The 23,923-nt window shown below is 34.7% G+C and overlaps 4 protein-coding genes and 1 pseudogene across 5 annotated transcripts; 2 read left to right on the top strand and 3 right to left on the bottom strand.

The window, feature by feature from the left end:
• Nucleotides 1-1,072: 1,072 nt before the first annotated feature.
• Nucleotides 1,073-7,001, top strand: LOC108209400 (uncharacterized). 2 transcript variants are annotated; one of them, XM_017380276.2, is made up of 9 exons: nt 1,073-1,594; nt 2,086-2,286; nt 2,384-2,506; nt 2,678-2,715; nt 2,802-2,910; nt 3,007-5,400; nt 5,624-5,779; nt 6,189-6,316; nt 6,468-7,001. In XM_017380276.2, the coding sequence occupies exons 1-9, from the start codon at nt 1,517-1,519 to the stop codon at nt 6,718-6,720; spliced, it is 3,480 nt and encodes a 1,159-aa protein (XP_017235765.1). In that variant the 5' UTR covers nt 1,073-1,516; the 3' UTR covers nt 6,721-7,001. The 2 variants fall into 2 exon arrangements, with proteins under 2 accessions (XP_017235765.1, XP_063943784.1); XM_064087714.1 differs by having other exon boundaries at nt 1,367-1,594; nt 2,086-2,295.
• A 1,357-nt stretch (nt 7,002-8,358) lies between these two features.
• LOC108206693 (fumarate hydratase 1, mitochondrial-like) lies at nt 8,359-10,902 on the bottom strand (annotated as a pseudogene).
• A 1,421-nt stretch (nt 10,903-12,323) lies between these two features.
• On the bottom strand, nt 12,324-13,606 carry LOC108208220 (protein LURP-one-related 11). Its single transcript, XM_017378729.2, has 3 exons — nt 13,173-13,606; nt 12,833-13,078; nt 12,324-12,729 (listed from the first exon to the last, which is right to left on the bottom strand). Exons 1-3 carry the CDS (start codon nt 13,416-13,418, stop codon nt 12,589-12,591), a joined length of 633 nt encoding a protein of 210 aa, XP_017234218.1. The 5' UTR covers nt 13,419-13,606; the 3' UTR covers nt 12,324-12,588.
• A 3,470-nt stretch (nt 13,607-17,076) lies between these two features.
• On the top strand, nt 17,077-19,393 carry LOC108210007 (probable phospholipid hydroperoxide glutathione peroxidase 6, mitochondrial). Its single transcript, XM_017381237.2, has 6 exons — nt 17,077-17,387; nt 17,817-17,893; nt 18,172-18,233; nt 18,386-18,504; nt 18,879-19,046; nt 19,140-19,393. Exons 1-6 carry the CDS (start codon nt 17,337-17,339, stop codon nt 19,170-19,172), a joined length of 510 nt encoding a protein of 169 aa, XP_017236726.1. The 5' UTR covers nt 17,077-17,336; the 3' UTR covers nt 19,173-19,393.
• Nucleotides 19,394-19,725: 332 nt separating this feature from the next.
• LOC108210006 (AT-hook motif nuclear-localized protein 5) lies at nt 19,726-23,545 on the bottom strand. The gene is made up of 5 exons (XM_017381236.2): nt 22,622-23,545; nt 22,250-22,317; nt 21,716-21,847; nt 20,256-20,417; nt 19,726-20,144 (listed from the first exon to the last, which is right to left on the bottom strand). The coding sequence occupies exons 1-5, from the start codon at nt 23,070-23,072 to the stop codon at nt 19,914-19,916; spliced, it is 1,044 nt and encodes a 347-aa protein (XP_017236725.1). The 5' UTR covers nt 23,073-23,545; the 3' UTR covers nt 19,726-19,913.
• Nucleotides 23,546-23,923: the final 378 nt, after the last annotated feature.

The raw sequence follows: 23,923 nt of genomic DNA, 5'->3' as shown, positions 1-23,923 counted from the left end.
CGCGGGGAGGGTCAAGGGTGCATAGAAAGTGACCCAAGCAGCCTAACCACTATCCACTGAATGACAACACGGACACATCCATTTATGCACTTGCCTTGATGGAATTAGCTTCATTCTTATTTCTAGTCAAAAGCTCTCTCAGCTTCTCACCTCTCATTTTCGTTTCATATTTAAATAGCATTCTTTTTTTTTTTTACTTGACATACTTACCTTGCAGAGTTATTTTAGATGCTTGCCTATAATATTAAGCAGCTAAACATACGAGGCAATTCTATTTTTAGAAACCATTAGGCTCTCAAGTCCCAGCTCTTACACAGGGAATAAATCAAATCGTGTTGTCAAGTTTTGTTTTTTTTTATGTAATTGTAAATTGATTTTTATTCAAGTTTTTGGAACAATGATTATTCAAGTTTGTCTAAATTAAATAAATTACACATATCAATATCCTAGCTACTATCCTAGAATTCCTAAAGTAAAGATTAAAGAATAAGGACATTCATGTCAGACCATCTGCATTTTCATTTTATATTTATAAATCCAGAGAACCTTCCGCTTCAATTTTAATTACTGCCTCACCTACTTCTTGAAAAGTGTGAAGTACATAAATTAGTGGAAGCTTATTTAACTTTTTACGTTTATATTTTATGTTTTTATTATTGACCATATCTTACCAAGGTTGTTTTATCTTTGAAATACAGAATTTATTGTTTACTGAAAAAATATAATTAGGCGAACATAATATTCCTATATACCACTCTCTTAATGTTAATCGAGGTGCGCTAATTTAATATTTATACATAATATTCTTCCTGTCCCATTTAATTATATACGTTTTTTTAACCGCTTAACACACATTTCAGTATTTTTATAAAATATAGTACAACAACTTATTTTTAAGTTTTTGACTTAAATATTTATTTAAAATATTTTAAAATAATTTACGAAACAAAATTATAGTTAAAATATGAAACAAGTAAAAAAATTATAAAAAATTGAGCGAAACGAAAAAAGTTAAGAATATTACTTCTCTATAACGTACTCGTATTTATTTAAAATTTGAGTAAATCAACATGCCCCTCCTCTGATTTATCCATATATTTCGAGATAGGCTGTTACATTTCTGGTTTCACACACATAAGTACAGAGCAGAGTGATTACAGTGTGTGTGTGTATATGCACGAGAGAGAGAGAGAGATTCTTTCAAAGATCTGCTAAACTTTGTGTCTCAAGTTCTTGCTCAGTTTAAAAACTTCCAACATACATCTTGTAAAGAAAAGATTGAATCTTTGAACTCGGTTGGACTCACATTGAGTTAACTCACTCTTGTCAAGTCCCATCACTCTTTCTTTCTGTGTTCCAACCTTTTAGTTCCAGTCACGTATTTGACATTTGTTGTTCAAAATTTGAACCGGGTATTTTTAGAAATACCGATATTCGTGATCCCTGAGCTGAAATGGTGAAGTCCGGCAGTTTCGCCGGAGCTCCGGTGAGTTGAACTGAAAATCAGAAGGGAAATATGTTTAAGGCGGCGAGATGGAGGAGCGACAAGAACAAGATCAAAGCTGTTTTCAGATTACAGTTTCATGCTACTCAGGTCAAAATATAAGAACCCAAATTTTACATTCTGTTAATTCGAGAAATTACTATATTGGATGTAAATGTGTGTGTGATTTTAGTGTGGATTAGTAGGTGTTTCAAAAGTTTTAAATATTTTGTGCTATTATGGAAATTCAAGGTTTTTTTGGGAATGTCTAGTAATTTTCAGTGCATTATTAGATTTTTTAGTATATGAAGAGTGGTCTTGATACTAGGCTATCAACGAATCCGGCAAATATGTTAATTATGCCCTGTATTTGTCTTTCTACATGTGTAAAGTTTTGATCTAGTTTAGTGTGTCAAAATGTGTTACATTACTTACTGAATTAAATGTGATTCACAAGGCATTGCAGAAAATCAGTTATCTTTTGCTCTAGGTGTTTTATTGTTGCTATGGTTAGGGAATTTAAGCTTTTATTGATTATAAAGAAGATTTAAACTAGGTTTTTGTGTTATACTGACATTGATTATCAATGGTGTGTGATATAGGTATCACTTACAGGAGGGGATTCTTTGATGATATCAGTGATTCCTGCTGATGTTGGAAAGCCAACAGCAAAGTTGGAGAAAGTGAAAGTTAATAATGCAGGGTGTTACTGGGAAAAGCCTATTTACGAGACTGTGAAGTTCATTCATGATCCTAAAACTGGGAAGATAAATGAGAGACTATATCACTTTATCATAGCAACCGTAAGAAATGTTTGAACCTGTGATTTCTAAGTCTTTGTGTCTCTAACAAGAGTGGAATTCAAGGAATTTCGACTAATGGCTTCTTGATAACTTGTAGGATTCGTCAAAATTTGGTATACTTGGCGAGGTTTCGTTTGATTTTGCAAATTATGCAGGGGCCAAAAAGCTTACTTCCTTGTCTCTGCCACTTAAAACCGCCAAATTTGAGGCTGTGTTGCATGTTAGTCACTCCTCTATCTTTCCCAATCTTTCTTCTCGCAACCATGTATTACACTGCTTGTCCTACTTAATTTATTTGATGTCAAAACCGGAATTTTCATTAAAATCTGTAACGGCAGTCCATGTTATTATAGTTTGTAGTTGTTTCTTATATGTGTCGTTATTGGAACAGGTTTCAATAGAAAGGATACAGGATACTGTTGATCATAGGTATGTACTGTAAAATTGTCAAGATATAATTCCCTGATCATTGTTTGCATTATCTAACTTTAACTGTGTTTTCTGAGTTGTTGTAGAGAAGTTGGCGAGGGTGAAAACTTTAAACAAGGTTCGCAGGATGAGAGCTTAAAAGCACATTTAAGCAGTAGCGATATAGATGTAAACATAAAAACCGAATTGTCCCAAGTAAGGCCGTAGTTGTTCACAAAGATATTGATTCGATTAATGTGAAATTATCAATATTGTTTTTATATCGTGGGCTACTTTTTTATTGTTTACCAGGATGGATCTTTAGATAAAGTTGTGACCCATGTTGCTGAGTTAAAAGGAAACCGCAGGTCTTCTGTTGCATCTGATGTTACTATATCAAGTTCAGATAGTGTTTCTGGTCTTGATACATTTCAAGAATATGGCACAAAGGAGAACAATATTAATGAAGATCATACTAACTTGATATCATCACAGGGTCATGTCTCGTTACTTCAGAAGCCAACACCTGATGCCTCAACAGCAGTCCATGAGGAACAGCAGAGGTTACAATCAGAATGGTCTGGAGGTTCCGCTCCTGATGTAAGTACAGATGACTCATCAAACAGCCCCAGTGAGACACTGCCAAGAGAAAGGTCTGACACCTCTGCTATCTTGATTGACAAACTTAAAACTGAACTTGCTGTTTTAGCTAGACAGTCTGAGGTTTCAGAACTAGAGTTACAGACTCTGCGTAAGAATATTGTAAAGGAAAGCAAAAGGGGTCAGGACCTTTCCAGAGAACTAGCCAGTGTTAAAGAGGAGAGAGATGCTTTCAGATGTGAGTGTGAAAAACTCAAAGACTTGCAAAAGCGTGCTGAGGCTGCTAAAGTTCGAAACAAGTTGCAAGTTGATGGAGGGGATCCTCGGGCTTTTCTTGAAGAACTCCGGCAAGAATTGAACCATGAGAAGGAATTAAATGCAAATCTGCGTATACAACTTCAAAAGACACAAGAATCGAACTCTGAGTTACTTTTAGCTGTGCGTGACCTAGATGAAATGCTAGAAGCAAAGAATAGTGAGATAGTAGACCTATCAAACAAATCAGCAAAAAGTGAGACTGCATATAGCTCACATGTAAGTAATCCCAAATGTGATGCTGATATTGATGAAGACCAAATAGCACTAGAAGAGCTTGTTAGGGATCACAGTAATGTTAAGGATGCTGTCGAGTTAGAGGAAAAGATCACGGACCTTTATGGTGAACTAGAAAGTTGTAGGAGGGACAGAGATGATCTGGAAGTGCAAATGGAGCAGCTTTCGCTTGATTACGAAATTTTAAAGCAGGAAAACCATGACATCTCATATAAACTGGAGCAGAGTCAAGTGCAAGAACAACTGAAGATGCAGTATGAATGTTCAACTTCTTATGCCACTTTAAATGATCTTGAAGCACAGATTGAGAGTTTGGAAAATGAGCTTAAGAAGCAGTCAGAAGAATTTTCAGGATCTTTGATTACCATAAGTGAGCTTGAAAATCATATAAATATCTTACATGAAGAGCTCGATAAGCAGGCACAAGGTTTTGAAGCTGATCTGGAAGTACTTATAAGTGCTAAAGTTGAGCAGGAAAAGAGAGCTATAAAAGCAGAGGAAACCCTGAGGAAAGCACAACGGCAGAATGTAAATACAGCAGAGAGGTTACAAAAGGAATTCAGGGGGATTTATTTGAAAATCTCATCCACTTTAGATGTGAATGATAAGCTAGCTACAAAAGCACTAACTGAAGCAAATGAATTTCGTCTAGAGAAAAACTATCTAGAGGAAATGCTCCATCAAGCCAAGGAAGAGGTTGAGTCAGTTAAGGGCCTTTATGAAGCAAAATTGCTAGAACTTTTAAACCAAATACATTCCAAGACAAAACAGATGGAGCAGGTACAATCAGAGAGTGAATATAAGTCCACCAAGGCAGAAACTCAAAGAAAGCTTGCTGAAGAAACTCACAGACTCCTTTCAAAAGAAATCTTAATCCTGCAGTCTGAAATTGAAAGACTTACAAGAGAAAACAGTGTCTTCTCCGAGCAGGAAAGGCAGAATGATAATTTAAGAGCTGAGCTAAATCAATTGAAGTTGTCAACTAACGATCTCTCAGAACAAATCATTTCACTGCAGTCTCAAATTGAAAGACTTAGGCAAGAAAATAGTGCTTTCTCTGAGCAGCAAGAGCAGATTGAAACTTTGAGAGCGGAGCTAGATCATATGAAGGAATCTATTGAGGAGACTGAGATCCAGGTATTAAGAGGCATTGCTGAAGGTGATGAATTAGAACTTACAGGCGCATTGCTCAAGGTGGAACTGGAGAAGTTACAAAAAGAATTAATCACTATGAGGAGTGTCAAGAACGAAACAGAATTAATGGCTGAAAATCTTCAGTCGGAGGTCAAGACCCTCAAGACTAAATATAATGAATTGAAACATTACGTCTTAGAAGATGAGTTTGAGAAACAAGTACTCAGAAAGCAGGTAATTCAACTTACAGATGATATAAAATCAAGGGAAGATATGTTAAGCATTGTTGAGAAGAAGATAATAGATGAATACAGTCAAGCGCCAGTCTTCAAGGTTGACGAAGCAAGAAGAGCTGAATCACTCCCTGCCTGTGATTCCATGGAATATGCAAATCTGGTCGAGAACATAAGATTGCTCGAGGTAAAAAATCCATGTAATGCTTTTTATACATTTTCCACAAATTGTAGATCCCAAATGTTCCTAGGTACAAAATATCGACTTTCCCTTGTCTTTATTCTCTAGTACATAGGATCATTAAATGTGGATTCCTTGAAATCTTTTATGTGTTTGCTTTACAGTCACAATCATCACCCTAAAAAATGATGCAGATGTCTGCTGTACTGACAATTTAAATGTTTAACAGGATCAAATAAAGCTTAAGGAAATTTCTCTGGAAACTTCATCAACTGCATTTCTGGCCAAGGAGAAAGATCTCCAAATCAAGATTGAAGAGTTGGAAAAAAGTTTGGATATGCTTCATCAAAATGCTGAAAGTTTCCACCTAAACAAGATCCAGAATGTAAGGATTTACATGTATATAATGATTTAGAAAAGAGCATGCATGATTTATTTTTTCAACTAATTGTTCAGCAATAAGTACTGTCCGCATCCCTAGAAAATTTCCAGAATGTAAGGATTTACATGTGTATATGATTCTGAGCGGCAGTGGAGGGTGGCATGTGTGTGTGAGTATCAGGGAACAGGATCAGCCAGACCCTGCTCTCTTACTGCAAATAAAAAGAATGGAAAAATATTGATGGTCACTGCATGGTCTGCATGACTTGTTGCTAATTTTTCCACTCATGAACGTTGGTAGATATTATATTAATAATCAAGTCAATCTAGCTTTGGGATCAGTTTCGAGTATGCAAATTAAAAAAAAAAAACATAATCCAAAACTAATAAAGGTTAACTGGCCATAATTGCAGGAAGCTGGCAATGCAGAGGGATTCACTCTGAATATTGGAGTAGCAGAAGAATCAGTAATTGCTGCCGGAGATATAAGTTCAACAGAAAGCACAACTGTGAATGGATGCCTGACGTCATTTAAAGATAGGTATTGTTCAATGTGTACTCTTTAAGGTCACAACATGCAATTGGTTTGGGTTCTTGTTGGTCTGTTTATCAGGATTTATTCAAAAATAACCTATAGCAGAAGATCCCAATCAGGGGTAAGAATCTTATAATTCTTTTGTTTAAATATGCAGCAACAATGACACTTCATTAGAGGATGGACTTGAAGACTCTGCAAGCCATTCCAGAGATCATGGAAATCTCAGTGAATCATCCCATGAAATGACATTACTGAAGGCCAGAAATCGATCAATGGAAGGTGAATTGAAGGATATGCAAGAGAGATATTCAGCTATAAGTCTCAAATTCGCCGAGGTAGAGGGTGAAAGACAAAAGCTTGTAATGAAATTGCGCAGCATAAAAAATTCGAAAAAGAGCTCATCTTGAGTGTGTGGAGAATCTAGATATTACACTTTTGATGGCCGTCTCAGAAAATAATACATTGTATATTGCCACATATGTTCTCTTTTCCTCCGATGATACAGTTCTTGTTTGAAAATAGTACGAAGTAGTTCTTACGGTGTAGGTAGTGTGCTTAAGTATCTGAAATTTAGTTTCTGTACTGTAATTGTTTTAGAATTGTGAGAACTGCAACTCTGGAGAACACTTGATCAGTCTATTCTTTTCATTTTTTGGATATAGTGCAATAAACCTAATGTTCTGTTCGACATCTACAACAACTCTTCCTTGCTTGTCAGTTATGGTAAATTCAGATTTTCCTGCCAACCTTCTAATCGTATAGAAGCTAGTACTATCAAATCCCATATTTACATGATATTCTGCATGTCTTCTGTTCCAAAAGTTGCTGCAGTTTTTAACTTCGAAGCACGGCTTCTCATTCTTTGCATTATCATCTGCATTGTAACCATTCCATTGCCCAAATCCATATGATTTCTGCACAAAGGAGCTTTCTGTCAGTGTTTTTTCAAAGGCAAGCAGGGTTGGCGACGTGATTCCATCCCTTTATGATATCAAGTATTGAAAACAATTCTGAAACCTTTTGAAACATGGAAAATGGGACATTGCCGTGAAGATCCATTAATGGCTACAAGTGATTTCATCCATATGCTGAGGAGGAGAGCTTGCAAGGATGCTTCTTGGCCTTATTGTTGAAGAGTTCATATTATGATCCTTAAGATGGAAAAAACTGAGTGTAAAAACACGTTAATGTAAGGAGAGCTTGACCAACAAAGATACTCATAATAAGTAATTTAACGTGATATGCATTTTTCATCTTAGACAAAAATCCGATTAACCTTAACTTGTACGGATAATATTGTTGAATAGCATGAGATTCATCCTTTCAACAATATACCATTTTGGAGCGGTCAAAAAATGCAGTATATCAATGTTCACATGTGAGAAAGGAAGGTTATTATTGCATTGTCCAATATGTGCAACATTATAAGTGTTTATGCTTCATGCGCTTTTGACCTGTGTGTTTATACGTAATTTATGCTTCTAGCTGCGATAACGGTCAAAACATGACAAAGTTCACAATTAATTAACTGATTAAGTAGTATGTATCTGCTTATTAATAAAAATAATAAAATTCTTATGTCTATTCTTAATCAAGACTACATGTCAAAGTATTAAATCCAGTCAGGAGTCAGAAATCAGGTTCTCCAGTAAAGCAGCCATCTTCTTTAACAAACGTTTTTCTTTAAGAAAGAAAACTGGAACTGTAAATCTAATTTAAAGTGTTAAGCTTGTTAGATTGTCATTAGCTTTCGTTTCGTTGTTACTTAATTTCAAATGGTAATAACTAATCAAATGACCAACAGTGTGTCTAACGTGGAATGGCAATATTGGCATTAGCTTTAAAGCAATTGAGCAATGTTCCCTTTCCTATGTACACAAAAGGTTGCATGTCCTGTATACTATTCTACTTTCGACATGTAAACTCATATTCTCTGTTATATTAATGTTTTTCAGCGAAAAAATCACTAGAATTTTTATCATTCGAACGATTTTCTTTTTCCCCGCTGAGAGTATGTTGCTAATTATTGTTGAAGACCATTACTCTTACTAATTAATTCTTTTACCACAAAACAAAATCAATTGCAGATATAAAGAAAAGAGTTTTATATATGTTCTCAAGGAGAAGCCTAATCTACAACAAAGAATCATAATGTGTATACGCAGTTTATAATTTCAAACAGAATACATGTAGCATGGAATACAACAGTCTTCTCTGTCTGATTTCAAACTCATGTGATCACATCAGATGAAGCTTCTTTCTCGATCATCACAATCATGAATCTATTTCTTGACATGCAAATGCAATGAACTGGAGCCACCAGAGTTTATATTCAGTGCTTGCCAAAATATCAGAGTTTGTCATTCATTAACCCATAGACAATCACAAGAGCCATGATAAGCAAATGATCAATCCGAGCCAAGGCTTCCACTTTCAAACTTAATACATCTTTTCATAGCACAACTCCACCACAAGATTGCTTTCTTTTCACCTGCACATTATATGTACCACAATTTCATTATAACATTAGAATTATAGTCTCTGCGTCACGGCTCACATAATTATAGTCTTACCCCAGAGGTTCTTGCATTAGAATTTTATATGTTCTTTATGCAGGATCGCTGATAATGGTCAAAACATGAGAAAGTTCATCAATTAATTAAGTAATATGTATCTATTTATAAATAAAAATAATAACATTTTAATGTCTATTATTAATTAGTAACACTAAATGTCAATGTATTAAATCCAGTCATGAGTCAGAAATCAGGTTCCCCAGTAAAGCAGCCATCTACATTAACAAACGTTTTTCTTTAAAAAAGAAAACTGGAACTGTAAAACTAATATATAGCGTTAAGGTTGTTAGATTGTCATTAGCTTTCGTTTTGTTGTAATTGTTTTTTTTGACAATGCAGGCTTATATGCCTTACAAATTAGTACCTGTTCTAACACTTTTCGGATGAGCCAGAGTCGAACCCGGGTCTCCCGAGACAACAGAGATTATTGACGAATAAAAACGTAAGGGTAGTTTAGTCTTTGTAATTGAGTAGGTATTGGGCTATATATAAAACCTTACTTGGTTGATTCCAGGCTACATTTGAAACATTCTGCTGGTGCTATTATTGCACCCTCTAATGCTGGGGTTGAATGGGCTTACAAGTTACAGGGCTTCCTGCTGTTATGAATGGTAGCTTAGTATCCTCAGCTACTGCTGCAGCACTTTTAACATCAAACCCTTTCTTTGTATTCAATCCAGTTCTCACAGCAGTGCCACCAGTGCAAGCTGATACATGCGAGGGAGAGTGAACATAACTCTATCAATTCCATACTTCACTTGCGGTTGTATAACCACTAAACTCTTGCCCTTGTGCCAAAGGTGTTATATCTTGTGTGTGAGTTCGTCCAGTCTTAACAATATCTTTAAACTCAACCGACTTCAAGTTTAGGGTAGTATGCAACTGTTTCAACTTCGGTATAAATCATAAATTGATTTCCATTGCAGCTCATTGGCGTTCATGTTACTTTGAGTTCCACTGCCAGTCTGCCATATCACTAGGAAGAAGTGATCATTCAATTTCCCTTCAGCCACTTCCTGAGTAGTTTGCATTATTGCTTTACGTATGGATGGGTCAAGCCCATACTCCATGTTAGAAGCACGAACAATGGGTTCGGGCATTCTTTCATGCTCACCACCAATTTTAAAATTTTGCAATGATCGTTGGGTTTGGGCACCCCATAACTTGTCAGAAGGAACTTGAATGGGACCAAAAGTATCTCGTTCCTCTCGAAAAGAAGAGAAAAATCTGAGAGGATTGGCGTTTGCAAGGCGAGACGGCATGGATTCGCAGCTAGTTAATCCGATACACTACAGAAATCGACTTCCTCAATTCTCTAGCACTTTTGTAGAATTTTTTCTCTGGCGCTTTTCTCTTATTTCCTCAGGAGTCAGAGAAGGCTTAGAAGATTGGCCTCAAAACGACAAACCCTTTCCCAGCAATAAAGATTGTAAACAAGTCCATGTATTTCAAAAAAAACAACTGCCACACCGATTAGAGCAAATAAATAACCAAATGAAAAATTTGTTTCTCTTAGGAATTTTATCAAACACCTCATGTGTTAGCACAGAGCTCACAGTATTATTACTAGGTTTCTCCTTCTCTACAACCAACACTACGTCTTCTTCACTTAAGACTAGGATTTACAACCACCAGCAGCAGGATATATCTAATTAAATAACCAGTTGTCATCACCGCCTAAAAAAAATCACACTCAAAAGCTCCGACGATGAGGTATATTAATTGTTAGGCCCTGTAAGCCCATTCAACCCCAGCATTGGAGGGTACAACAATATAAACCAGCAGAATGTTTCACATGTAGCCTGGAATCAACGAAGCGAAGTTTTATATATAACTCAATACTACTCGATTACAAAGACTAAATTATACTCATATTTTTATTTCTCAATACCAATCAAATGATATACTCCCTCCGTCTCAATTTATAGGTCCATTTTAGAATAAACACACATATTAAGAAAAAAGTTGGTTAGATGGAATCTTATCTCATGTATCATTAATTAGTGCATTGATAAGTGAGAATATTGTTGAGTTTCAAAAAAATCACAATAAATGTAAAGATTTAGTGCATTGAGAAATGAGAATAATGTTGAGTTTCAAAAAAATCACAATTAATATGTAGATAAATTTGTAGGGTCATGTTCTAGAGAGAACCATTAGAGAGAGAACCATAGAACCCTTACCTTATAAGGCAGGGTTCTGCAGCAGAACTTAGGTATGAGTTAGGGTTCTGCAGCAGAACTTCACATGCAAAAAATGTCAATATCTATGCATTTGATTTTAAAATTATTTTTGAACACACAAAACGATGAAAAAATATGAAAAAAACATGTATTTAGATTTAGATCCTAAAAATCTATTTAAAATTTAGGGTTCCGCAGCAGAACCTTAGTGGTTCTATGGTTCTATTTTAAGGACTGGTTCTCTCTTGAGCGCGACCCTAAATTTGTATTGAAAGGAAAGAGGGACAAGTATTTTGAGACAAATTTTTTTTCCAAACTAGACCTATAAATTGAGACGGAGGGAGTAATATATATAGTGTGTTTAATGTTGACTTGGCAAATGATACTATTGACATCAGAGAATCAGACCATTCCTGATGAGAAAGCTAAGAAATCCTTAGCTAAAAACTTAATTGATTTAGTAAAAATAAAAATTATAATCAACGCTTTTAGAAAACGGCACTCATCCTTCTATAAATGATCATTTTGTCAGAGCTCTACAAATCTGTAAAAATTATGCAGGAACATTACACATCATTTATTTTCTTATTAAACTGATATATTAAATTTATAACAATCTAAATATTAACAACATATTATTTTTATATTATAGCCAACCAATATAACCAATACCATTGAATCACAATGTTTCACAGATTCAATAAATTTTACATAATATTTTACATGTCCAATTTAGCTCAACGCGTTGCAGATGCTCTTAAATGTTAGAGCAACACATCGTTGTTCCCTTTCCTATGTACTCGCTCTGTTTCAATTTACATGTCCATTTTAAAGAAAAAATTTATTTCAAATTAATTGTCTACTTTAATTTTTAATACAAAATTATATTTCCAAAGTCAAATCTACTTCACATATCTCTATTTATATTTTCTAAATAAACCTCGTTCCACATATAGTTCATTTAATATAATTTATTTGTGAACATTCATTTTTCTTAAACTATGTGTTTTTTTTAGAGTGACATCTAATTCGAAAATTATGTGATTTTTTAAAAGTCTAACATCTAACTTGAAACGGAGTAAAAAAAGGGTTGTAAACACATATTCCCTGTATTCACGTCTTTCAGAAAAAAAATCGTTAGGATTTTTATTATCCAATGATTTTTTTCCCGCAGATAGTATGTTGCTAGTAATCGATTGTTCAATACCGTAACTCTTACTAATTAATTCATGTACCACAAAACAGAATCAATTGCAGTTATAAAGATAAGAGTTTTATATATGTTCTCAGGGAAAAGCCTAATCTACAACAAAGAATCGTAATGTGTATACGCAGTATATAATTTCAAACAGAATACATGTAGCATGGAATAACACAGTCTTCTCTGTCTGATTTTGAACTCATGTGATCACATCAGATGCAGCAATTCTTTCTCGATCATCACGATCATGAATATATTTCTCGACATGCAATTTACTGGAGCCATCAGAGTTCACATTCTGTGCTTGCCAAAACATTAGAGTTTGTCATTCATTAATCCATAGACAATCACAAGAGCCATGATAAGCAAATGATCAATCTGAGCCAAGGCTTCCACTTTCAAACTCAATACATCTTTTCCTAGCACAACTCCACCACAAGATTGCTTTCTTTTCACCTGCACATTATACAACCTATATTCTTATTTCTCTGAAATCACCGCAATTTCATTATAACAATCTTTGATCAAAGTAACAAGACGAAAAATTGTTCAGAGTTACCTCAGCAACAAGTTGGTTCTCCCCTAGTACTATCTTGAACTCTGATCTTTCTGGGAACCCTATTATCCTGTAGTATTTTTTCTTAGCTTTATAATCACATCCAAAAGTAACATGACAACTACTCACACTTCTTCTCAGAATCCTGCAGTCTCTTCTTACTTGAAACCATGGCTTTTCTTTTTCCCTCGTCCTGTCTCCGCTACCAGTCCATCTAAAACCTTCCCACTGTTCGAAAATCTGCAATTTCTGCAGCAACATACCCATTTTCAAGATCAAAATCACGCCATATGCTACTAACAATCAATAATCATTAACAAAAACAGAAATTAATAATTCCCACCTTACGACGCAACGAGACCAGAACTTTTCCTTGGAGGTTCATGAGGTGCACTTGGCTTCTACATTTCATACTATAGTTGTCAATACGATAAACAATTTCACCATTTGAATCAAATACAGTGCAGCCACATCCATTAAATAACAGAGATTTCATCCATATAGTATATGAGTGGCCTCTTGCTGTCTCTGCACAACTCAAAGGTGACAAGAGATTAATCTCAGGAGAAACTTTCAACATTGAACACATAACAAGATTAGTTTTCTACTAAAAACTTTTTAATTAATCTGCAAAAGCAATGAATGCCATATATATACTAGTACAAGATAATTATTCTGCTACTTGACTGAGAATATTTGTGATAAAAAGTTCAAATTTATACTTAAAAAACCAGTAGAATCTTCTGTAAAGTTAATTTATTGAAAATGGCAACTCTACATTATTCCCCTACGCAATTAATTAGTTAATTGGATGATCAACATTTATCTATTTAAAAGTAAACCTTTTAGGACAAATAATTTGTTTTCTTATACTTTATTGACTTTCGGTCCATTTCAGTCCTTGTCCTAATTAAACAATTAGGGTGTAATTAGTGGAAAAATGTTAAGACAATAGGTATGCATGTCATAAGAAACAAGAAGTGCAATTGCCTATCCGATTATTATATGTTATATATTGATTCTTAGCAATCCTATTGATTCAGAAATGGGTGTAATCTAATTAATATATACTTAATTAGCTGGTAATCTTAAAACGATGTGCTAACCAACCAGTACGGTTTGTGATGATCTCATTGGAGAATTTCGAAGCAGCTTCTATTTAGAGAAAGAATGCATGTGTAAGAATGAGCTCAACCTTTTTCATTCACACGTATCTATACACAATTATACAGTCTTTTTGATTCGTAATCCAAACTGAGTTGTAAATCACTTGTATAAACTAGTACTTAGCTGATCAGCCTGGTGCTTTATTAGGTGGAAATGCACCTACATAATCCATTTGATGTGTACTTAACAAATGTGTTATTAACCCTAGCCTTCGTCCTCTTGTTTTCTCTCAAAGATAGTCCAGGGGCTTCCACTGGACGGATTTTTCTAGTGGAAAGCCCCAAATACTTGTTTTTCTCTCGTTTTCACTGAATTCTGTTTAATAAGAACCCAATCTTTTGGGTGTTTATGTGTCTCTCTTTTTGGAGTGTTCATCTGTCTCTCTTTTTGGAGTGTTTAGTTATATCATTGCTTAATTGTATTTGGATTTGTTCGGTGTTGGTTCTTATGAGAATTATTCTATTGATATCTTTTGGAATCTGGAAAGTCTACATTGAAACCAAGGCGATGGTGATTGTTGCAAGAGCTCACCTTTCACAATTAAAAATTGTTCATCCTTATGGAGTTTTCACTTTCGGCATGTCTATAGCTGTTATCCGGCAAGTAGATAGCTGGGGTATTGTCGCTCCGACCTCAGTTTATGTAACCGAGGTTTCTGAACACCGAGCTACCAATAGTATTTATGTGATACGGTCAATTGTGATGCTGCTGTTGTCAAGGATGCTGGTGCTGTTTGGATTGCTTAAGATGTCTTTGATCTCGTCTTCAATTTCAAGAATTTTTAAATTCTATGTGTTACACGATCAGGAAATAAATCAGCTAATTGTTTTTAGCATGTTATTTGTTTTTCAACCTGATTGTACTTGCAGTTGGGAGTTTGTTCTCGCTGTTTTATGTTCAGGCTAATGAAAATTTCTTTATTTGTCAAAAAAAACAAACAAATGTGTTATTAAAGGTATTGCTATTAATTTGGTAACTAATATACGGAGTTAGATTTAGGTGCTGATAATCTAAAATAAGTACCGCATAGGTTATTTTGAAATATATAATTTTATGCAGCCTGGATGTCACGAAAATAAATTGAAAATAAATTTTGGGTAAATAACTTTGGATGAATAGTTTTCTTTTTCTCTCTTCTTTCTATTCGTCTTCCTCTTTTCATCTCCGACGGGGCTTCCATCGGTTTCCGGTGGAAAGCCCCAAATCTTTCCTTTTAATTGTTAGTTCTTTGATTGTTCTTACTTTTTTTATTGATTTTCTTAATAAATCTCCTTCTTCGGAGAAAGTTTTATTAGATCTATATCACCGAAACTTTCGATTTTCGTTCTTATTCCAGAGGCCCTTTTGGATTTGTGGGTGGATCGATTATCTCCCGAGCGTCGTGGTGCAGATCTAATTGTTTTAGTTTGTTTTGATTACAATTTGATTTCTCTCCCTGATGAGAGTGTGTGATTTTTCTCTCCTTCTTTTGTGAGAGTGGTTTGGATTCATCGATAAAACTTTTCGGGAATTACATTTGTGGTTGATAGCTCAAACGGAGTTTTTGAAAAAAATGGTGAACACAGAGCAAGAATCTATACATGTACCATCGTCAATTTCAACATTGCTTATTTGTCTCATCTTGGGTATGAAGAATCGAGTCTTGTAGATGCCGTATGACTATTATTTATTGATTTATTTCCTCTTCTTAAAAAAAAAAACTTTGGATGAATAATGTTGTTTGTTCCATTAACCAATAACATCTTCCAGTTCTGAACCAGTGACGTCTCCATGGTTAATGGAGCAAAGAACTATTGAGCAAAAGCAAACTAGTAAAAACAATTCTAATTTATAAGTTTTAGGAAATTAAATTTAAAAGCAACCATATTTTTAGTTTTCATTCTTCTAAAGATTGTAAAAAAAGTCTATATACTGTTTTTTACTATAGTTTTTCTTCTACATACTGACGGATTTTGAAAAGATCCTAAATAAAATATTCTGAACATTTATTCTATTTCAGATTGAAAATATATTATTACTTAATTTATTTAAAATAAGTCGAGATAAAATTTTTTTGTAAGAACTTATTGTTCTTGGGATGGTACTAATTTATATTTCTCATTTTATAAGACAGTACCGAAAAAAAGTTCAAAAAATTTAAAAAAAAGACATGTGAAGTTGTTATTGATTATTCTTTTATTAATATAGTGAAGTCCTGTCTACATGGTCATTTTCACTAAAAAAAATATGTGTGTTTTTTAAAATTTTTGGGAAGTAGTTTCTCAATTAAAAAAAAAAATCTATACTGTATTTACTATTGAGAATTAAAAAACCAAATTTACATCAAAGTAATTGGACCAGACCTCCCGAAATTGAGTAAATGGACTGAGACCTGCTATAATCACTCGGACAATCGGACCAGACCCCAATGGGCCTTAATTGATGTAAACCTTTTAGGGCCAAATTCCTAAAATATGAAAATCGATTTATTGAATTCTATCATCAAATATAAAAACATTAAATCATCATCAATCAAATATAAATAGATAAAAATTCAATGAAGAGCTCCGTTTCCGTTTGTGCTCTCGAGCCTTGGTGTTGATGTAGGTTGAATTGCTTGAAATATTATTTTAATATTTTGTAAATCAAAAAATAAGAATATTTTATGTGTAAAGCGATATGAAAACAAATCGACTCTGTATTTAGTTTGTTCTTTATTTCACAATTAAATTGTAGTTAACAGTTCGAGAATTTGTACCTGCTGAGCTTTAGTATCTTTCTTGTTAAGTGTTTCATCTTAATAAAATTATTTGTTCGTCAAAATAAAATAAAATATATTAGTCCGACACCAAATTTTGAAACAAATTCATTCATCCAAATCACATATATAAATAAAACCGAATCATCAATATAACCAGTTTTACTAGAAATATGTTTCAAAATTTAGTGAAATTTATTAACTAAACAGGTAAAGATGTACTTGTTCCTGTCATTTTTATCTTTTAGCACAAAACAATTATTTTGTTAAATATGTAACCGAACTATATTTCCTGTGTGTACGCACGCATGTGTGAATTGTGAAAAGCATCTTCTATTGCAATGTGGGTTTCTAGAATTATATCCGTTACATTCATACGATGCGGCGAGCAAACAGAAAACTTATCCCTGCGTCACGCCTCACATAATTTTATATCTACGCGTATCTCTCTCCATCCCTATATATACCCTTGTTCATCTCCCTTATTTCATATCTGTCTTTCAGCTTTAATATTTTCTGCAAACAAGCCTTGTTATATTTCATTTCTTCTTCAATTAATTCAACTCAAAGCTTCTGCTTTTAAGTATCAGATCGGATCAGTCAATGGCCAGTCAGTCCAGCAATCCCCAATCCATTCATGACTTCACTGTCAAGGTATTATCATTTTTAGTTTTATGTTTTAATTTCTGATTCTGATTAGTTGGGTTACTAGTTAAGCCTGTATATATACAAGGGTTGATGTTTTTTTTACTTGGTTTTTAATTGGAATTATAAGCTTCGGTTTTTAACCAATAAATGTGTGTGTTTGTGTTTGATTCATCAATTCATGTAGATGTTAAGTAGAATATGCAGAAATTTAGCATTATATATGTGTTTAGTGCTTTATCAATGGAAGATTTATTTTAGGCAGTTGGGTACTATTGGATTAGTTGCCTATTTTATCTATTCACCAGATCTTAGCTCACTGTTATAGTGGATACAATTACAATGCCTTGTGTCCCCTTGTATTGATTGGTTTCTGCTGTCGTTGATTCGCTGTGTAACGATGTATTGTCTTATGTGTTGGATGAACTTGATTTTCAGGATGCCAAGGGTAATGATGTGGAGCTTAGCAAGTACAAGGGAAAAGTTCTGATTATTGTTAATGTTGCATCCCAATGGTATGCTTCACATCTTTTGACAAGTTAAAAAATTTCTGTTTTCCGATTAGTTGAAATTCTAGACAAACATTGACAGGAATTAAATATAAATTGCAACTGTAAATTCTTGAGATGCTTCTGGTCTTTCTTTTGAGAAATATTGCAAAGTCTCCAGATTAAGACAATTTGTATATAAACTATGTTGAATGTCGATTGACCAAGCTGTCTTTTTGTTAAATTAGTCGATTTGGAAAATATAGTTTCTAACTTCAGATCCTTCTCTTGATAATCAATTGCAGTGGCCTCACCAATTCAAACTACACAGAGTTGGCCCAGTTATACGAGAAGTACAAGAATCAAGGTTAGTAATTATCAACCGGCATTCTTTTGTTAAAGAAAATGGCTCTCTCGTCTTGAATACCTTTCAATATCTTTTGGTACCCAAGACTCAGATATCATTCGACAGATATCTGCTATCCAAAATTAATGCCTTCTTTTTGGTCATTTACACAGGTCTAGAAATTCTTGCTTTCCCTTGCAACCAATTTGGGGCTCAGGAGCCTGGGACCAATGAGGAGATTGTAGAGTTTGCTTGCACTCGCTTCAAAGCAGAGTACCCCATATTTGACAAGGTACAGAACTATATATGAAACTTTTAGTTTGTAAGTTCAGCAAGATAATAAGGTTGCATCCACATTGGTAACATCGGGGTGGTGTGAGTGCAAGAATAAGGATGTAAGATAAGTGGAGCTATGCGAGGTATGCATATTTGTTATGATGAGAATCGTGAACCAAATGGTTAAAACAAGTAATCTCGTTTATAAAAATAATATTTATTCACATAATCAGTTAAAAAAAAGTTATTAACTGTAACATCTGGAGGCTACTTTAGATTTGATGTAATTGCATGCATACAAAAAAAACAAACAGAAGATACAGGTATTTCTTATTTAAGTTGGTATCATGCGACTGTAGAATACTTAAAAATTGCTATATGATCTTTCAGGTCGATGTCAATGGATCCAATGCTGCACCAGTGTACAAGTACCTCAAGTCTAGCAAAGGTGGACTCTTTGGTGACGGTATTAAATGGAATTTTTCCAAGTTTTTGGTTGATAAGGATGGGAAAGTTGTCGATCGCTATGCACCCACAACCTCTCCTCTCAGCATTGAGGTAAGACTTTAAAAACATGCTAAAATAATTAGCGTGATCTATTAAGATCATTATACAGGTAGCTGATAATTATTTGTACTTTCTACTTTGCAGAAGGATGTGAAGAAACTGTTGGGAATTGCTTAAGCTTACCTTCACAAACGCATATCAAGTCTTTATCTAGCTATTGTGGAAGAATGTTTTATGTTTTATCAGTTATGTACTTATAGAGTTGTGCATGAAAATGCTCAAGTTCAGAGAGCTTTTGAGCATTCTCAGTTGTATTCATAAGGTTCCTTTTGATATTAAAATGCTTGAATCCAAGTATTGATTGTCCTATATATATAATAAATTTGTTCTTTCTTCAATTTATATTCTAATAATATAAGGGAGTATGGTAGTGTGACTATGCTACATAAATAGCTATACCCTTCGCCACCCAATTATCGAAATATTATTCAAGCACCTCGTATCAAATTTTTACTTTTTACTGCAATTGAAACTTGTCTGCAAACCAAAGATGCCAACACACCAATTTTTCCCCTTGAGAAGTGATTCCAGAATGAAAACCAATTAGCTGCAAGAGAATTTTGGTTTACAAATATTCAGCTGTAGCAGAAGTTGCAAAGATTCTGAGCCCATTGCCGACTTGCAGGTTGATTTACTACTCGTTAGAGAAGAGATACTGAACTACAACCCAAAGGCAAGAAAGGTCATCCAACTATGTAATATTCCAAGAGTACTACACTTAATCGAATTTGTTAGATAAAAATGTCGGGTAACAGAAACAACTAGGATACAGCTTCTGATCTAGCTTTCGAATGCTCCATTTACAACTACTCTACAAAGAAATGTCATCCAACTCTTGTACAGGCTACAGCTAATGCATTATCCTTGAGCCAGGTCAATTTCTGTGTTTACATCTCTAGCATCTGGCGGTGAACTTGGAGGCCAACGAGACACTTCAGGAATTGGATCCATATTTTGAGTAGCATCCGATGGTGGGGGTGGAGATGAGCTTTCATTGGGAGGAACCGCAGAAGCCTGCTCCCCTATTGCATTAACTTCTGTTTTGGTTTTTGATTTGGGACCATCATAAACAAAACTGCATACAATTGCCTGCAAGAAATGACATTTGTTGCCTAGTTGAGTAGTGTTCGCATCATAACATACATTTGTTAGAAGAACACACAACAATTTTGAAGGGAAAACAGGACATTATAAACATACTTGAACCAAGCTTGCGGCGACAAGTCTACCACCTATTGCACCTCCTATCACAAGGCCATCAGGAGTGCAGACAGAAATACTTAAACCACCTGTCCGATTGGTGGGCCCACCTTCATCAGAAACCAGATAAGAACCCGACAAGCACAATATCTCAAAATGGCCCTACACAAGAGTACGGAGCAGGCATATCTCATCAGTAGAAAGAAACGAGTAGTTATTATAATTAGCTATTGCATTTTTAGTATATAAGTAATATAAGCAGCAATTTAGACGATGAGGAAAAGACGTCACTATGACAATGCCAGAGATTAGAAAACCAAAACACTTGTTAAATTTTAAATACCAGGGACTGAATACAACCGAAAACTACTGGAGGACGAAAATATTTGGCTTGTGCATATTTTCAAGAAATCAAAGCTAGCAATACACCAACAGGCAACAGCAGATGTACCAGGCCTTACAATTGATCATTTTGATCCAGGAAATTGTATAACACACTTCTTTTGCTCTAGCATAAAGTGTACAGCCATTCATTGAAAATAAAAATACACATGTGCCACAATGAACAAAAGTAAGTGGAAAGTAGCTGCTGAACAAAGCGTAGAGGCAGATGCTTACATAAATTATGATCAGGGGTGCAACCCTAAAGGCCAAAGCCAAACTTTGAAATATTAGCATTACTCAAAAAAATGTAGCATATTCCCCCCAACTTGCATTATTCATTAATGAAGAAACACTCTCTACAACTAATAATTTCTGAAGTAGCAGGTCAACGTCCATTTCCAGTTCTACTATTATAAGAATTTGTGAAGTTTGTACTTTGTACTATTAAGAAAGAACCACTTTCCAACAAGAATAACAGACAATATCATGATAAGCTAGATATATATCATACAGTCGCAAACAGCAACATCCTTTTCTTCCAGAATGGATGACGGCATTCCTTTTCTCTTCTTTTTTTTCCTCTTATCTCTTTTATTGTTTTTTAAAATAGACGCATTCAAGCTTTGACTGCCTTAGTCAGATCTTATTACAATAATTTCAAATATCAGGAATTGTTGGCACCTGAAATTTGTCTCATATTCTAATCAATTCGTAAACAACATAATCTATTACTTTTTAATGGATAGAAGAAGGTCAGTAAACAACTGACCTACCATGAATCACCATGTCTTCATCTAACAGTAAAGCTACGTATATACACAAAGTCACGAATATTAACAACGTTAGTGAGATAGAGTTTTAAATCTTTGTAGAACATGACCTTTAAACCAAGTATGACTCCGTTTAATTTTAGACTTGTGTGGGATATGAAAGACTGAAGTATTGGAGACATTTTTTAATGTTCAATGCATCATGTCAAAATTGGATGATAGTCAAATGAAAAATAATATTGCATGTAATAAGAAGAGAGCTCTTAGAAAAAAACTTTAAAAAAGTAAGAGGGATTTTAGTTGAACCTCGTATGTTAATGTGCTGTCAGAGGACAGAGGTTGACGCAGTGTCACTGCAGAGATAGAACCAGTTGCAGACATGACACATAGAGCTCGTGGCCTCTGTTGAGCAAATGCCAATAATTTTGATGCGATATCCTGCAGAATAAGGAACAATGCACACACTTCTTAAAAGTGACCTCGAGAACATTTACCCATCAGTTTAGCAACTAAATTCTCAGATGTGAGCGTGCGCATGCACTCAAACGCATACACACCATCAGCGATCCTGACCGCTCATCATCAACCCTTCATTAAATTACATGTGAAGAACCTTTCAAAATCCTGTCTCAGAAACAACTAATCTTATTTGTGTATTTGATTTAGGTAAGGACGTCTTTCCCTGTATTTATGCAACAAAGTAATATGCATTTTAACAACTTCTTTTTATTACATGGAATGGACACTCGGTTAAAGCTCATGGGGGTAATGGGTTTTACCCATGGTCGTAGAAACACACACTTGCTCTGTGGGGCAGGTATCATATGATATGAATAATACCTCTCCTTGAGCAATATGGATGACATGCGGAGTAAAAGCCATTCCTGCCGAACTATTCATCCATTCACCTGTTATAGTGAACGACATTTATCAGACAACATCGATTTCCCCGTAAAGGTAAGTGAACAAGAGTTGGGACCAAAAAAAAGTGTAGCCTAAAAGCAAGAACATATTTAAAGAATCCGAGTGAATGGTCTAAGCTGTAATTTCTATGTAAAAAATGTACTCCCAATTAATAATAATCCACACAAGCATATATTGACATTATTCAACCATATCATGTATATGCTACATTCAACCTAAGCAAGTAAAATGCAATTAAAACAGAGCCAATATTGTACTAAACAGCTAAAAAAGCATCAACAAACTTGCCTAGAGATGCTAATCGTTGCTTCCTTCCGCTCCCACGAGGCCTTCCCCTATTCTTTTTCTCCATCTCCCCCTGCATTACATCCCCTGCTGAGGGATTCGATGGCAAGGGAGACAATGCCAAAGACATATTGGCCCCATCAGGACCATACTTCCTGGGCCTTCCCCTCTTTTTCTTACCAGAATCACTCAATGACACACTGGATGCAACACCCATATTAATGCCTTGACTAAAATCAAGTGATGGGTCTCCAGCTTGGTAAGCTGAGCCTCCAGCATTGGTCTGAATTGAAAGATTAGGGCTTGCAAGGCTCTGAAAAGCAGTTGGGTGAGATAATTCAGCTTGTTCACTGGGACCATAAATTGAACCAGAATTGGGACCTGACTCACTAACCCCTGTGTTGAAGTAGTAAGGAGGTGAGCCAGATAGTGCTATTCCTTCCCTTCCATCCATGCATTTACTAGGTTAACACTCAACCAAAAGTTTCTATCTTTATCAAAAAATGATCTATATATAATGCAGTTTATTTTAGCTGATGAAACTGAAACCCAACACCCCCAATAAAATTAATTAAGAAGAAAAACAGAATCTTGAACAAGAGTTTTAGCGGGTTTCTCTGAGAGAGAGAGAGATTCCCCAGTAAGCAGCAAAAGAATGTTTGTTATTCCAAAAATGTGTGAAGTTTGAAGCTTTAATAAAAGCTCAACCAAGATAAAGCTACTGAAGTGAAACAAACAAAAACCCTAGATTTGAAATCAAGAAAAGAAAGAGAGAACAATGGTAAAGAGGAAGGACAGGGAGGGTAAAGAGTAAAGACAAAAGGGAGATGAAATAGGATTGAATCTTTTAAATTAAAGTGAAGGTGGCCTTTCTTTTGCTTTGAAACTTAAACCAAGTAAAAATGAATGAAAGGAGTGTGTTTGAGTAGCAAAGCACTAGTAATTTAATGGAGTTAAAAGTGAATGGATTCTAGTATACAGTCAAAGAGGTGTAGGTAGAGAGGCTAGCTGGCTTCAAGTTTCTGACTAGGAGCTTTTAATTCGAAGGGTTGGGTGATCAAAGTACATCAAAGACTGAACAGACTGTCAAGTACAATGATGAATTAACTCACCTGTGCAATCGCATAAATCGATTTTTATTGAGACTTGATAAATAAATGAATGATTGTAATTGGATAATTTAATTGCGTACAGAATTTTAATATTAATAATTAGAGTATAATCAATAAAATATTTCTAATCAAAAATTTGGAAAATAAAAAATTGAAAATATGAAATGTCATGAATAATTCCACAAAATCTATT

This window comes from Daucus carota, chromosome 2 (assembly GCF_001625215.2).
Source record: "Daucus carota subsp. sativus chromosome 2, DH1 v3.0, whole genome shotgun sequence".
In the NCBI taxonomy this organism is placed as follows: Eukaryota; Viridiplantae; Streptophyta; class Magnoliopsida; order Apiales; family Apiaceae; genus Daucus; species Daucus carota.
The sequence above is the reverse complement of the archived record's forward strand: the minus strand, read 5'-3'. Positions and strand labels throughout refer to the sequence as shown.